The following is a 16698-nucleotide window of genomic DNA, read 5'->3' as shown; positions in this document are numbered from 1 at the left end:
TTTAATTTAACCAATTGGGTGCTTATTTTAGTCTTATCATATTAATTCCTATATTCTGAACATTATCTCATTCTAGTTTGAACTCGTATCACTTCATCATTAGTTCTATTTGCTCACTGCCTTGCCACCTTGAATTTATGTCTAGAGGAGACAGAAATGTATTTTATTCACATTATGTGTTTTCCTCGCAATGAATAATATATTGTTCTTACTTGAATACATTTTTACCAAAATAGATCAATAATCAATCAATCAATCAGTCTTGTTTATGTGAGGAGAATGCACTGATTGTAACCAATCAAGGCTTTATGCTAAAACGTTCCAGATATAAAACAAATACGAGTGTGTTTGCATGGAGAGCCTTCTGAGAGCTTCCTGAGCAAAGTTAACCGACTTCAAAACGGCCGAACCGACCGCTCCGTGACGCGCGTTATGACATCAATAAATCATACATATTTATGGGGCAGCACTAGACCTGAGCTCACAGGAACGACCTTGAGACTTCGAGGTAGAAAGACATGCAGAGAGAGAACCACCACTAATCCACTACGACAGACAAAGCCAAGCCCGGGGGGCCCACGAGGACAGATTTTATATCAATGGCCTGTGGCTTCCTTCCTAAAATGTATTATTTATTGGGCTGCTGACATTAAGTCATGTGAAATTCACACATCAAAGTTTGTTTAGAAATGAACCTGGGCAGAGAGGCCATTTCTCTGTAGAATTTTATTGTAGAATTTGTTCCTCGTGTTGTCTCTTTCTCAAGATGTAAAATAAAGGCTATTTAGGGCAACACACTAGTACTTGGGCGACTTTATTTTGTCCCACTACTCCTCCCACAGTTTTGGCGGCAAACACTCGAGCCATTATGTCAAATCGACTGGCTTCATCTGGAATCACGTGCTTCCATTTTACAAAGGGATACGTTGTATTGTCTAGTTTATATTAATTCATTTATTATGAATGAATTTTCTCATTGGCATGAATGGGAAAATGCGAAAACTCGCATTCAATTATTTTTCTCTCAGAAACCGTAAGGGCTACAGATACCACACTTGGAAGAGAGGTTCACAGTAAAATAGCCTACACAGGAAAAAGTAATTACAACAGTCAGCCTCACGGTGGCGCTATAACAGCCCACTTTACGTTTTGGCCTATAACTCCTGAACTGTAGGTCGTAGAATCAAAATGTTCTCCTGGATTCCTTGGGTCAGGCATCTGACTAAAATGAGTTTCCGCCATTTAGAATTTTCTTCGAAACACACTTTTTGCTACTCCTCCTACAGATTTTGCCCAAATCTCACAAAAATGGGAACACATGATCTCTGGACCCATGTGATAAGAACGCATCATACAGTATTCTGATAGTCCATACCGTTCAGCCGTAATTGGCTTCCAAAGTTAGTGGGAGGAGCCTATTTGACCAAAACAATTCTGAAAATCCTTAGCGAAACGTCCAATCAACCCCACATTTGTTTACCTGCTCCTTCAGCTCGGTCAGCTGTCCAGTAGGGCTGGTAAACGAGTATTCGATATTCAAATATTATTCGAATATTGGGAAAATATGTATATTCGAATATGAAAATTAATATTAATATTTAATGTTTATTTGACAGGGACAATACAAAAAACAATGTATCAAGTTATAAAAACATAGTTTTTTGTATTGTCTCTGTCAAATAAACACCAATACAAAACTTTTTTTTAACATATTTGTAGGGTAATAATAATAATAATAATAATAATAATAATAATAATAATAAGTGTAATAATAATAATTATAATTTTCGAATATAATTTCTGAGGAAAGTTACCAGCCCTATTGTCCAGACAGGTTTAGTTAACTATAATAATAAGATATTAATAACCATGTTTACCTGCTCCTTTAGGTTAAGTTAAAGAGGTGGTACCATAGTTTTGCACTTTTTCTGTTTTTCATGTGTCTATGAGGTTGATAGAACTTCATTAAGCCCCCTGGTGGTGTTTTTATGGTGTTTTATGTCTTCTCTGACTCTCTCCAGGAAGAGTTTCTTCCTGGAGGCTGAAACCTTGAGGGTCAAACGTGCCAATAGAAAAACAGCCCTTTAGTGACATAGTAAAAACATACCCTCCCCCTCATTATCATAACACAACAGGTGTGGGCATGAGGAGGAGGAGGAGGGACTAGGACAGGTGGGTGGTGCTAAGGTGGTGGAGGAGGTGCTAAGGTGAGAACCAGGTATACTTAATGAACTGGAGGCGTGTCCACATAAAAACATAATTTTAACACTTTCTGTACACTTTTTCGAAAAAAATCTTCCTCCTAGTACAACCATAATACCTGATGATTATGTTTTAGGGGGGGGGGGATCACTGAAAATCACGGCACCCCGTCTTTAACTATAATAATAAGTTATTAATAACCATGTTTACCTGCTCCTTTAGGTTTAGTTAACTATAATAATAAGTTATTAATAACCATGTTTACCTGCTCCTTTAGGTTTAGTTAACTATAATAATAAGTTATTAACAACCATGTTTACCTGCTCCTTTAGGTTTAGTTAACTATAATAATAAGTTATTAATAACCATGTTTACCTGCTCCTTTAGGTTTAGTTAACTATAATATTAAGTTATTAATAACCATGTTTACCTGCTCCTTTAGGTTTAGTTAACTATAATAATAAGTTATTAATAACCATGTTTACCTGCTCCTTTAGGTTTAGTTAACTATAATAATAAGTTATTAACAACCATGTTTACCTGCTCCTTTAGGTTTAGTTAACTATAATAATAAGTTATTAATAACCATGTTTACCTGCTCCTTTAGGTTTAGTTAACTATAATATTAAGTTATTAATAACCATGTTTACCTGCTCCTTTAGGTTTAGTTAACTATAATAATAAGTTATTAATAACCATGTTTACCTGCTCCTTTAGGTTTAGTTAACTATAATAATAAGTTATTAATAACCATGTTTACCTGCTCCTTTAGGTTTAGTTAACTATAATAATAAGTTATTAATAACCATGTTTACCTGCTCCTTTAGGTTTAGTTAACTATAATAATAAGTTATTAATAACCATGTTTACCTGCTCCTTTAGGTTTAGTTAACTATAATAATAAGTTATTAATAACCATGTTTACCTGCTCCTTTAGGTTTAGTTAACTATAATAATAAGTTATTAATAACCATGTTTACCTGCTCCTTTAGGTTTAGTTAACTATAATAATAAGTTATTAATAACCATGTTTACCTGCTCCTTTAGGTTTAGTTAACTATAATAATAAGTTATTAATAACCATGTTTACCTGCTCCTTTAGGTTTAGTTAACTATAATAATAAGTTATTAATAACCATGTTTACCTGCTCCTTTAGGTTTAGTTAACTATAATAATAAGTTATTAATAACCATGTTTACCTGCTCCTTTAGGTTTAGTTAACTATAATAATAAGTTATTAATAACCATGTTTACCTGCTCCTTCAGCTCGGTCAGCTGTCCAGACAGGTTGGCCACCAGCCTCATGGCCGACTCCAGCTTCTCCTGCAGGTTCCTGATCTCGTTCTGCTCGCCCTCGCCGTCGCTGCTCACCAGAGACATGGCGCGCATCCGCGGGAACCAGTCCAGGTTGTGTTCCTATAGGAAGAGAACACACCTTCATTCATAACGAGGAACCAGTCCAGGTTGTGTTCCTATAGGAAGAGAACACACCTTCATTCATAACGTGGAACCAGTCCAGGTTGTGTTCCTATAGGAAGAGAACACACCTTCATTCATAACGAGGAACCAGTCCAGGTTGTGTTCCTATAGGAAGAGAACACACCTTCATTCATAACGAGGAACCAGTCCAGGTTGTGTTCCTATAGGAAGAGAACACACCTTCATTCATAACGTGGAACCAGTCCAGGTCGTGTTCCTATAGGAAGAGAACACACCTTCATTCATAACGTGGAACCAGTCCAGGTCGTGTTCCTATAGGAAGAGAACACACCTTCATTCATAACGTGGAACCAGTCCAGGTTGTGTTCCTATAGGAAGAGAACACACCTTCATTCATAACATGGAACCAGTCCAGGTTGTGTTCCTATAGGAAGAGAACACACCTTCATTCATAACGTGGAACCAGTCCAGGTTGTGTTCCTATAGGAAGAGAACACACCTTCATTCATAACGTGGAACCAGTCCAGGTTGTGTTCCCATAGGAAGAGAACACACCTTCATTCATAACGTGGAACCAGTCCAGGTCGTGTTCCTATAGGAAGAGAACACACCTTCATTCATAACGTGGAACCAGTCCAGGTCGTGTTCCTATAGGAAGAGAACACACCTTCATTCATAACATGGAACCAGTCCAGGTTGTGTTCCTATAGGAAGAGAACACACCTTCATTCATAACGTGGAACCAGTCCAGGTTGTGTTCCTATAGGAAGAGAACACACCTTCATTCATAACGAGGAACCAGTCCAGGTTGTGTTCCTATAGGAAGAGAACACACCTTCATTCATAACATGGAACCAGTCCAGGTTGTGTTCCTATAGGAAGAGAACACACCTTCATTCATAACATGGAACTAGTCCAGGTTGTGTTCCTATAGGAAGAGAACACACCTTCATTCATAACATGGAACCAGTCCAGGTTGTGTTCCTATAGGAAGAGAACACACCTTCATTCATAACATGGAACCAGTCCAGGTTGTGTTCCTATAGGAAGAGAACACACCTTCATTCATAACGTGGAACCAGTCCAGGTTGTGTTCCTATAGGAAGAGAACACACCTTCATTCATAACGAGGAACCAGTCCAGGTTGTGTTCCTATAGGAAGAGAACACACCTTCATTCATAACGAGGAACCAGTCCAGGTTGTGTTCCTATAGGAAGAGAACACACCTTCATTCATAACATGGAACCAGTCCAGGTTGTGTTCCTATAGGAAGAGAACACACCTTCATTCATAACGAGGAACCAGTCCAGGTTGTGTTCCTATAGGAAGAGAACACACCTTCATTCATGACGTGGAACCAGTCCAGGTTGTGTTCCTATAGGAAGAGAACACACCTTCATTCATAACGTGGAACCAGTCCAGGTTGTGTTCCTATAGGAAGAGAACACACCTTCATTCATAACATGGAACCAGTCCAGGTTGTGTTCCTATAGGAAGAGAACACACCTTCATTCATAACATGGAACCAGTCCAGGTTGTGTTCCTATAGGAAGAGAACACACCTTCATTCATAACGTGGAACCAGTCCAGGTTGTGTTCCTATAGGAAGAGAACACACCTTCATTCATAACGAGGAACCAGTCCAGGTTGTGTTCCTATAGGAAGAGAACACACCTTCATTCATAACATGGAACCAGTCCAGGTTGTGTTCCTATAGGAAGAGAACACACCTTCATTCATAACGTGGAACCAGTCCAGGTTGTGTTCCTATAGGAAGAGAACACACCTTCATTCATAACGAGGAACCAGTCCAGGTTGTGTTCCTATAGGAAGAGAACACACCTTCATTCATAACATGGAACCAGTCCAGGTTGTGTTCCTATAGGAAGAGAACACACCTTCATTCATAACGAGGAACCAGTCCAGGTTGTGTTCCTATAGGAAGAGAACACACCTTCATTCATGACGTGGAACCAGTCCAGGTTGTGTTCCTATAGGAAGAGAACACACCTTCATTCATAACGTGGAACCAGTCCAGGTTGTGTTCCTATAGGAAGAGAACACACCTTCATTCATAACGAGGAACCAGTCCAGGTTGTGTTCCTATAGGAAGAGAACACACCTTCATTCATAACGAGGAACCAGTCCAGGTTGTGTTCCTATAGGAAGAGAACACACCTTCATTCATAACATGGAACCAGTCCAGGTTGTGTTCCTATAGGAAGAGAACACACCTTCATTCATAACATGGAACCAGTCCAGGTTGTGTTCCTATAGGAAGAGAACACACCTTCATTCATAACATGGAACCAGTCCAGGTTGTGTTCCTATAGGAAGAGAACACACCTTCATTCATAACGAGGAACCAGTCCAGGTTGTGTTCCTATAGGAAGAGAACACACCTTCATTCATAACGTGGAACCAGTCCAGGTTGTGTTCCTATAGGAAGAGAACACACCTTCATTCATAACGTGGAACCAGTCCAGGTTGTGTTCCTATAGGAAGAGAACACACCTTCATTCATAACGAGGAACCAGTCCAGGTTGTGTTCCTATAGGAAGAGAACACATAACCAGTGTTGCCAGATTCTGTGAGAGAAACAAGCAACCAGGTCTAGGAAAACCAGCCCAAAAGAAGCGACTATGGGCCACATGAGTCTTTAACATATACATCAGCCATTTGAAACAAGGGAACCAGGGGACATGGTACTGCCAGACCCCCTAATGGCAGTACGTCACGCTAAGCTTGGCCAATCAAAAAGAGGGACATATATGCACCATATATGGACGAAAACGGTTCACCGTTTTCGTCCATATATGGTGCATATATGGACGAAAGAGGGACCGACAAAGCCTCGCGTTGTGAGCTTGTAGATCGGCTATTTTCAAATAAAATCTTGCAAGGAAATTACAGTATAACAAGCAGATCTGGCAACCCTGTTCATAATGTGGAACCAGTCCAGGTTGTGTTCCTATAGGGCATCGCAGTTGCGGCCACTTCCGGGTTCCACTGCAAAAAACTCAATGCATTTTTCCCATTGACATTTCCAAAAATATTTATATCAATTATTTTAAGCCTAGAATCAAGCCATCCAGGGTCCTGGTGAATCATGACCATAAAACGTTTGATTCTGTGAAAAAACTTTTTTGAAAACGGCAAAACAGAGGGTATTTATTAAATATAGTATATCATATCATTAAATATAAAATAAAAAAAAAATCACAGAAAAAAAAAAAGTATGGTCATGATTCACCAGGACCCTGGATGGCTTGATTCTAGGGTTAGGGTTATTCTAGGCTTAAATTAATTGATATAAATATTTTTGGAAATGTCAATGGTATTTTGAAGTGGAACCAGGAAGTGGGCGGGAACTGCGATGCCCTATAAGAAGAGAACACACCTTCATTCATAACCAGTGTTGCCAGATTCTGTGAGAGAAACAAGCAACCATGTCTAGGAAAACCAGCCCAAAAGAAGCGACTATGGGCCACATGAGCACTTTAACATATACATCAGCTATTTGCAAATAGCAGATCTACAAGCTCACAACGCATCGCGATGCGACGCGTTGTGAGCTTGTAGATCTGCTATTTTCAAATAAAATCTTGCGAGGAAATTATAACAAGCAGATCTGGCAACCCTGTTCATAACGTGGAACCAGTCCAGGTTGTGCTCCTGTGTGCATGTGGGACAACAAAACACCTTATCTTCCATGTTGTGTGCCTGCCTATTTTTGGCAGAATGTTCACGTATTTTAGGGGGGGGGGGGGGGGGGGGTGTTAGGGGTCTGACACTTCGACTGGGCGAGACGAGAGTCAAACTGGCAACCGGAGAACAGGGTGCCTATAGCTGTAAACTAAGCATCCAATGGAAGAACAGGGTGCCTATAGCTGTAATCTAAGCATCCAATGGGAGAACAGGGTGCCTATAGCTGTAAACTAAGCATCCAATGGGAGAACAGGGTGCCTATAGCTGTAATCTAAGCATCCAATGGGAGAACGGGGTGCCTGTAGACAAACAGATATTCTTAAGGTTGGATGATCAAGTATATGGTCTCTTTCAGGTGGAAACCTCATACGTTAAAACATGTTACTTCAAAAGCATCAAAAGTAGCAGATCTACAAGCTCGGAACGCGTCGCTTGGCGCCGCGTTTCGAACTTGTAGATCTGCTACTTTTGTGTGACGCTGTTAGTAGGATCAAGCAGGGCGTTCATTTATGATTATTTTTTAGAATATGGAGATAAGAGGTTTCTGCCCGACAACAACGATGATGTGATGTTTGGATGTAAACACACAGACAGGAGAACAAAGAGGCTGTGATTGTCCGAGTTTGGGAAAGGACGGACACACACACACACACACACACACACACACACACACACACACACACACACACACGCACACACGCACACACGCACACACACACGCACACACACACACACGTATACACACACACACACACACACACACACACACACAGACACACACACACACGTATACACACACACACACACACGCACGTATACGTATACACACACACACACACACGCGCACACACACGTATACACACACACACACACACACACACACACACACACGTACGCACGTAATCTAAAAACCTGTTATTATGACCAAGTCACCAGCCAAACCCTTTCCATGTAATTCTTATCACTTCTTGATCAAGTGGCTTCATGGGAATTCCTGGTTCAGCCAACATCCTGTCTGGCTGACTGTTGTCACAGTCACTACAGTGTGTGTGTGTGTGTGTGTGTGTGTGTGTGTGTGTGTGTGTGTGTGTGTGTGTGTGTGTGTGTGTGTGTGTGTGTGTGTGTGTGTGAACCAAAAAAATAGGATACTTAAAGTTAAGAGTGATACTGATTTGTTATACTGTAGATATCTTTTGAAGAATGCTTAGTTTTCAATGTTGCTACACTTAGAATATCAAATAACAAGTGTGGGAACCCAATAGCACTTAAAATTAAGAGTGATATTGACAGTTTTTTTTTTAAATAATTTGACGTTGCAACACTTAAGATAATCATCTGGGGACCCCTCCAAAAATAATAATAATAATAACGACTGATCTAAGTTACCTTCATTATCTCGGCCACACAGCTCTCAAGTTATTATTGTTATTATTAATATTATTATTATTATTATAATGATCTAACCTTGATCATCTCGGCCACGTAGCTCTCCGGCCCCGTGTATTCCGTAGAGTCCTTCACCTTCACCAGGACGATGAAGAACAGGTAGTGCCACATGTTGTGCTCCTCTTTGATGTGCTCCTCAAACGTCACCGTCTTGTTGTCAAACTTGTCTCTCTCCAGCCCTGTAGGCAAAGGCAGTATATATATATATATATATATTTATATATATATATATATATATATATATATATATATATATATATATATATATATATATATATATATATATATATATATATATAATATGATATATTATAATAGACATTGAAACGTGTCCCTCTCCAGCCCTATAGACAAGGCAAGGTAGTGTAATTGGTAAACTGTAGCACATTTCAACAACAAGGCCAATCAATTAGTGGTGGGAAATAAAAGTTAATTTCAGTGAACAAATGATTTTGTTCACCTTCATGTACACGGCAACGATTCGTTCAAATGATTCGTTCACGTTCTCGTTCAGTAGCGCTATTTTCTAGTGAAAAACACCATCGTGGGAGCGTTATTATTACGTTGTGCTTACAGCCCCTCCTCCTGTCCTGTGTACGGGGGGGGGGGGGGACGTACAGCCCCTCCTCCTGTCCTGTGTACGGGGGGGGGGGGGGGGGGGGGGGTGGGGGGGCGTGAACGATAGCGTGAACGTAACAGCTTCAGGAAGTGAACGAGCTCGTTCGTGTTCACGGCAAAATGAACTAGTTCTTTTGAACGAATCGATCTTGAACGACACTACATTCCATATGCTTTGGTTCTCAAACTTTTTCGTGACAAGGACCCCCAAATTGATTGGATGTATTTGGCCGCAGACCCTCACCTGAAAATATGTTGTTTCAGGGACCCCCCAGAAGCAAAGATTTGTGTTAAAAATGTTCGTCTAAATAAAATAAAAAAAGATTTGCACACATTTTCAAGATTTTTCAAAAATTTGCCAAAACTATAAAATATGGATAAAGGGGTTCAAATGATTGTGACGCTGTATTAACTCATGTTGCTTGGGGACCCCCTGCTAAAAAATAATTAACTGATAAATGGGTTTTAAAGTGTTTCAACTGGTCAGCCAAATGAGATATGGGCATATAAGTGATATATTACACTAATCTGTTCTTGAGGTAATTGTTTATCCCCCAAAATCACTGAGGCTGATTTGACCTTTGGGAAGTCTGTGTGTCCATTAACGTAGTTACTTCTCTTTGGCTTTGTAGGGCAGTGTGGTACAACTGGAGCACATGAGCACAATTTACTATGATGACCTTTGTTTAGTTTAGCAGCATGTCTGTGTGTGTGTGTGTGTGTGCGTGTGTGCGTGCGTGCGTGCGTGCGTGCGTGCGTGCGTGCGTTGCGTTGCGTGTGTGCGTGCGTGCGTTGCGTGCGTGCGTGCGTTGCGTGCGTGCGTGCGTGCGTGCGTGCGTGCGTGCGTGCGTGCGTGCGTGCGTGCGTTATGATCATTCAAGGCCTCCTAAAGCGAGACCAAAGTGTAAAACCGAGACCAAAGGGGGTCAAATCTGAGACCAAATAGGGGTCGAGACCGCCGAGACCTAAGGGGCGTCGAGACTCCAGACGGAGTCCAGACGATAGCGTAGCTGAAATATAGCAAATACAGCTCAAGTGGAGTTAGGAGGTTTTTCACCATTAATGTGGAGATAGTTGTTTTGTCCATCATTGATTAGAATGAGAAGGAGGAGTCAGGAGGTTTGACTGACAGTTTGAGGATCCAATAGAGTTAGGAGGTTTAGTCAGAGGCACTTTTTCACACTTTTCATTGGTTCAGTATTTGTAAAACCCACACACACACGTAAAGGCTGTTCAATCAATCAATCAATCAATCAATCAATCAATCAATCAATCAATCAATAGCACTGATTCATTAGAGAAAATAAAACAAGTTGAAAAACGGAGATAGTTGCTTGTTGCCCGACAACAAGGGCTATAATACCAACCAATCAACCAACCAATGAGGGAGACCCGGGTTTGAATCCCGGACATTATGCTGAGCTACAGTGTAGCGACCACGTTTGTAAAACATTAAAACCAACAATAATGTTGACATTGTGTGAGAGTGACTCCCGTCTTATGAAACATTACATGAGTCAAACCACACTCACACTATACAACCATATTAGGGGTGGGACGATATATCGATATATCGATATATCGATATATCGCGATCGATATCGATATCCTGCCGAAAAATTTCGATATTATTATTATTATTTATTTTTTTTAAGTTTGTGATACGTTGTTTTTCCTACTCTGTATTTGTGTAATGATGATTTTGAACTGTTTGGTGCTATTTGATGTGTTTATGAATTGAATACAAGGACTATCGTGATATATCGTTGGTGAATTTTCATGCAATATATCGTGATATCGCAATATATCGATATTTTCAGATATCGTGATATATCGTTGGTGAAATTTCTTGCAATATATATCGAATATCGTGATATCGCAATATATCGAACATCGTCGAATATCGTGATATATATTGTTATCGTGGGCCTAATATCGTGATATATATCGTATCGTGAGGTACCCATATCGTCCCACCCCTAAACCATATGGGAGGTCAAAGGTACAAACCCCACTACGTGGGGGGGTTTCTAAAAAGTGACAACGATGCTACCAAACTCCTCTAAAGGCCTGATCAAACAGTCATCAACACATTTCAATCCCTACATTAGACGTGTCATCAAGGACAATACGTTTTTTTAAAGAATGTCACAACAAATGACCACATTTTCAAAAAATAGCTTGTAGATGGAATATCTTTTGCTATTTGTTGTATGACAGGCATATAAAGTAGGGTTAACAATGTGGTTAACAATGTGCTGCTTTATTTCCGGACAGCTGTTTTGTCTGCCTCGCTGTCATGGAGTAGCCCTGCCTGTAGCCTGGACACCAGACCAATCGGCCAGTGCAAAAGAAAAGAAAAGAAGCACCCTCAGTTGTGATTGGATTTCGCTGCCCCCGAAGTTGTGGGAGACCAATCACGGCCCAGTATGCAAATATTGGGGCGGGTCTATCACCAGAGACATATTATTTTTGAATCCGCCCCTTGGCAGGTTCCACACAGAGATTATAGACTAATATCTACCCCCCCTCCCCCCCTCCCCCCCACAGCAATCGCATGAGTTCAGAGACGGATCCCTAACCTTAACCCAGACAGTCAGGTTATAAGTGTAACTACCCAAACAAGAAAGGTGACAACATTATTAATATTATTGTTAATATTATTGTTAATATTATAGTTATTATTATTATTATTAAAAAGAGGGATAAAGGGATGTTGTGGTGGTCAACGCACCACAGATGAAGCAGGTGGTCTTCAGGACCTCCTCCTTCTTCTGCTTCTCGCTCCTCAGGTCGGCGAAGGTGTCGATGATGACCCCGAAGATCAGGTTGAGGACGATGATGATGACCATGAAGAAGAACAGCAGGTCATAGATGACCCTGGCTGCAAACAGGGGCTCCTGAGGGGGGAGGGGGGGGGGGGTATTAGTCACCATTAATACAGGTACAAGCAGTGAAATGTGGTAAGGTCCTCTATACTATGCTAACACAACATGACAATAAGAACAATCCCTGCATGGCTAATGAGCCAAATATGCCTTAAAGGACAACTTTGTTTTTTTACAACCAAGGTTTATGTTTTAGATTGTAATTAAAGTAAATAAAAGATGAGTGTTACATTTTTTTAATTTACTTTCTATAGTTTTAGCAATTTTCGCGATCCTTTTTACAGTGGGCGGGGGCATTCTGTCCGGTGGCTAAATATATATTTTTCCGTTCGTTTATATGGTTTATATTACCTGCTATCTTCAAACATTTTAGTACTTTTACTTTTGGTACTTTAAGTATATTTTTGATGACAATACCTTTGTACTTTTACTCAAGTAACATTTTGAGCACAGGCCTTTTACTTGTAACAGAGTATTTTTTATATTTGTGGTATTGTAACTTTTACTACGGCTCCGACAGCCATTCCCGGGGCCATAACTGATACACCTCCAGCGCTGGCCCGTCCACATCGTCCACATCGCCACAAGCGGTCCGTTTCCGGGGTGTTTGTCTCGTCTTTGGTTAATATGCTCTGTGTTCATAGACGCCGATACCATGGGGGTGTCGGGGGGCCTTAGCCCCCACCCGCATTCGATCAGTCCCTGCATGAATGTCAAATGTCAGGCTCAAACTTACAGTCTGTGTTGCTCTCCTCGGTTTACAGGGTCCTTAAGACCTAAGACGTTTCTTTAAAATGTTTTCTAAATCCTAACAGTTTTTTGAAAAAAAAATATATATATATAAATATATAAAAGATATACAAGCTTATGAGCTTGTATATCTGCTATTTTTGAATAGCCAAAGAAATATAAAGTGACACAGATGCGTCCCAGGTCTTAGTGGGTTAAATAACCACCCTGATTATTATACAACAGACTAATTAACGTGATAGGTGAGATTAGATGAGGGGTGATCGTTATCTATCGATGGCTACATAACGAGCGTGGCCCGTTGACCCGTTAAAACGTTTTACATAAAGACTAACATGAGGGTCAGCGATGTGACACAAACACACGACCTCATACCGTCTGTTACACTGTCCTGTATCCACTGCTGGAAAGTAACTAAGTACATTTACTTAACTCTCTCAGTGCCACGCCCCGAGATATCCCGAGTTTTTCCCGAGTACCCTCCGTGCCAGCACGAGAAATCCCGAGTTTTTACTTTTGACTGTGGTCGCGCTATTCTGTTTATTTTTCATGATCACTTTCGCTTCCTGACTCCTTCAGACTCATTGGGTTCCGGTTTCATGACGCAGATTCCGTTTCCGGTTCTCATTTTTTTCCCGCGGTCATTTTTGGCCAGAATAGGGAAAGTCACGGTTTTTCACACGGTATAAAATACGAACGGAGAGGTCCACGTCTACTCTCTTTGGTCTGGGTGACGATCAGTCATCGTATTCGTGTATCGCATCGTAATTTAGCCCGATCAACGATTGTCGAAAATGTCAACATCCGGTTATGACCGGATGTGACGTGAGCCTGTTTGGGAGTGAGCCAGCGAGGTCATCAATGTGTCGATTTGTTGCTCTCTACTGGTAGAACTGTATTATGGGTTTAAAAACCCAATCAGATTATTTATTTGAATGAAAAATTACAAAATTAAAAAATAAAAAAAAACGCAAATTTCTGGCACTGGGGGAGTACTTTATGAAAATACTCTTGGCACTGAGAGAGTTAAGTACAATTTTTAGGTATTTTTTACTTTACTTTTTGTATACTTTATACTTCTACTCCACTACATTTCAGAGGGAAATACTGTACTTTTTACTCCACTATATATATTTGAAAACTTTAGTTACTAGTTACTTTGTAGATTTGGATTATTGTTACAGAACCTACATTAACCACTTCATCAAAAAGGAAAAAAAGGCTAAAACAAACTAGTAAGGCTACTTCTTGGCCTCAATCACAAAACCCATCTAAAACCTGCTCATTTTGCTAGGATTGGATGGCTCAGGGTTGAGGACAGAGTACAGCAACTTGCTATGGGCCTGGTCTTCAAGATACACCACAACGTTGGGATCCCCCTGTATTTGTCAAAACACTTCCACAATGTTAATGAAGTCCACGATCATAACACCAGAGGCAGCTCCACGGATCATGTTCAACCCAGATTTGGCTCAACAAAGGGAATGAACTCGTTCTCATGCTATTCAACAAAAATGTGGAATGCCCTACCAAAAGGAGTAAAGGAGTGTAAAACCCTACTCACTTTCAAAACTGCCCTAAAGATACACCTTCAGGAGGCTGCAATTCGAAAAAGTCTTAACCCACGGAAATAATGAATATAACGTCATTCCGTTCCCGTCGACTCCATGTTTGTAGTTTTTTTTCTTTCGCCTGTATCTCTGTTCTTTTTTTTTGTCAATTTTTCCGAGGAGACGCGTGTTTCCAACGGCCTGTAGCGAAGGGGACAATAGTCAGAGACTCCTGCTCCGGAAACACACAGTGAAAAAAAAAAACACGAAAATCTGGCAGTCAAAGAGTTAAGCATATTTTGATGCCAACACTTTTGTAATTTTAACCCCAGACTTGTACTTGCAACAGAGTATTTCTTCATGGCGGTATTGATACTGGTCCTTTGATACTAGAGTCCTTTATCTAGAGACATGGTGTCACATCTGTCACGTAACCACTGTCAACCTGCTGGCCCTGCTCTGCACAGGTCATTATAGGTCAACACTTTCAAAACATTTAAATAATTCATTCATTCATTGAAACAATTGAAATAAATAAAGAATTCAAACGTTTTTCAATTTAAAAAAAATAAATAGTGAAAGTAGCAGACATGAACTATAAATAGCGAATCTACAAGCCCATAATGTGTCATGATGCAACACACTGTGGGCTTGCAGATCAGCTATTTTCAACCATAAAAACCTGGTTGCGCAGAACACAACACAACACAAAACACACCATGTTGTGTTGGTGTTGTGTTGGCGTTGTGTTGTGTGTTTTGAAGAAGAAGTGCACATTGACGCACATCCTGTGAGGGTGTTGCATCATGGGGGTTGTGGTTTCTCAGTAAGGGTGGAGTCACTTTCAAAGGAACCGTTTTGACTCTTCACTTCCAACGAAGTGAAGAGTCAACCAACCACACACACACACCCACACCCACACACACACACACACACACACACACACACACACACACACACACAGGGTGTGATGGCGTGATGTGTACCTCTTTGGAGGGTTTTCTCAGGACATCTCCCACCCCTCCCCCGCTCCTCAGTCCATGACTCAGCACGGTGACGATGCACATGAGCAGAGAGTCACATGCTCTCTCCATGCCGTCATCCTCCTCTTCCTCACTGACAGCATCTGGAAAAAACACACCAAAAAGTACTCACATGTTTTACTCAAGTAAAAGTATCAATTAGTTGCACCGAGTGCCGCGCTACGAGCTTGTAGATCTGCTATTTTTGTAAAATCGTGAAAATGTGTGAATATCTTCGAAAATTCTTCGAAAATCTTTGAATATATATATATTTGTTTTTAAAGGTTTCATGACGTTCAGTTTTACCACACATTAAAAGTCTTTGTCATGGTCCTTCAAACGTGTATAGAAAGTTTTAACAAAAAATTCCACTCCATTGATCCATGGCAGGTGTTTTTCTCTCACATTTCTAAAGCCTTTTCAACTGCAAAGAAAAAAGAAATCTTTGCCTGCGGGTGTCGCTGGTGAGGGATTTTGCCTGTCAATCATCGCCTCTGCTCCGCCCCCCCAAAGGAAAGGATAGGGGAGGGGAGGGACGAGGAGGAGAGTGGGCGGGATTAATCGGCTGTGACCTCACTGCCGAAGGGCCAAGCTCAGATTACTTTTCAGTCTAATTATTCAGAAAACCCCAGACCATAGAAAATCCACTGAATGTTCAAAGTTCAGATTTTTTGGGTGTAATTGAGGTCATAAAAAAAACATAAAAAAAAAAAAGTGAAAATGAATGTCATAGAACCTTTAAAGCGTTAGGATTTAGAAAAAAATAAAAAATCTCAAGCTCACAATGTGTCGCGATGAGCTTGTAGATCTGCTATTTTCAAATGGCCGAAATGTATATATAGGGCTGAAGTGGTTAATGTGTGTTTTGCGATAATAATCCAAATCTATCTTGAACCCGGTTTCCAGCACAAGAGCTGAGAGGTTTTTGTTTTGTTTTACCATTGAGCTAATAGAGCCGCCCTGCCTGCTTGCTCAGGGGATGAATTGAATCCTGACCATCAGGTCAACATTGGTGTCAGATCCTGTGTCTAGGTGAGACATGACCTTTGACACCATCTAAATGTCTCAATAG

At 40.6% G+C, this 16698-nt stretch overlaps 1 protein-coding gene across 1 annotated transcript in view; it reads right to left on the bottom strand.

Moving 5' to 3' along the window:
• Positions 1-16698, bottom strand: part of LOC308082952 (inositol 1,4,5-trisphosphate-gated calcium channel ITPR1-like) — a 144763-nt gene that overhangs the window by 497 nt on the left and 127568 nt on the right. The window contains exons 45-48 of the mRNA XM_080425032.1: positions 15591-15730; positions 12151-12316; positions 8817-8977; positions 3458-3619 (exon numbers count right to left, since the gene is read on the bottom strand). Coding sequence (XP_080281158.1) covers positions 3458-3619; positions 8817-8977; positions 12151-12316; positions 15591-15730 — 629 coding nt within the window. The remainder of the gene's footprint in view (positions 1-3457; positions 3620-8816; positions 8978-12150; positions 12317-15590; positions 15731-16698) is intronic.

The sequence above is a fragment of the Gymnoscopelus braueri genome (genome assembly GCF_963280865.1).
Source record: "Gymnoscopelus braueri genome assembly, chromosome: 3".
NCBI lineage: Eukaryota > Metazoa > Chordata > Actinopteri > Myctophiformes > Myctophidae > Gymnoscopelus > Gymnoscopelus braueri.
Note: the sequence above shows the minus strand (reverse complement) of the source record. Positions and strands in the feature narration are given on the sequence as shown.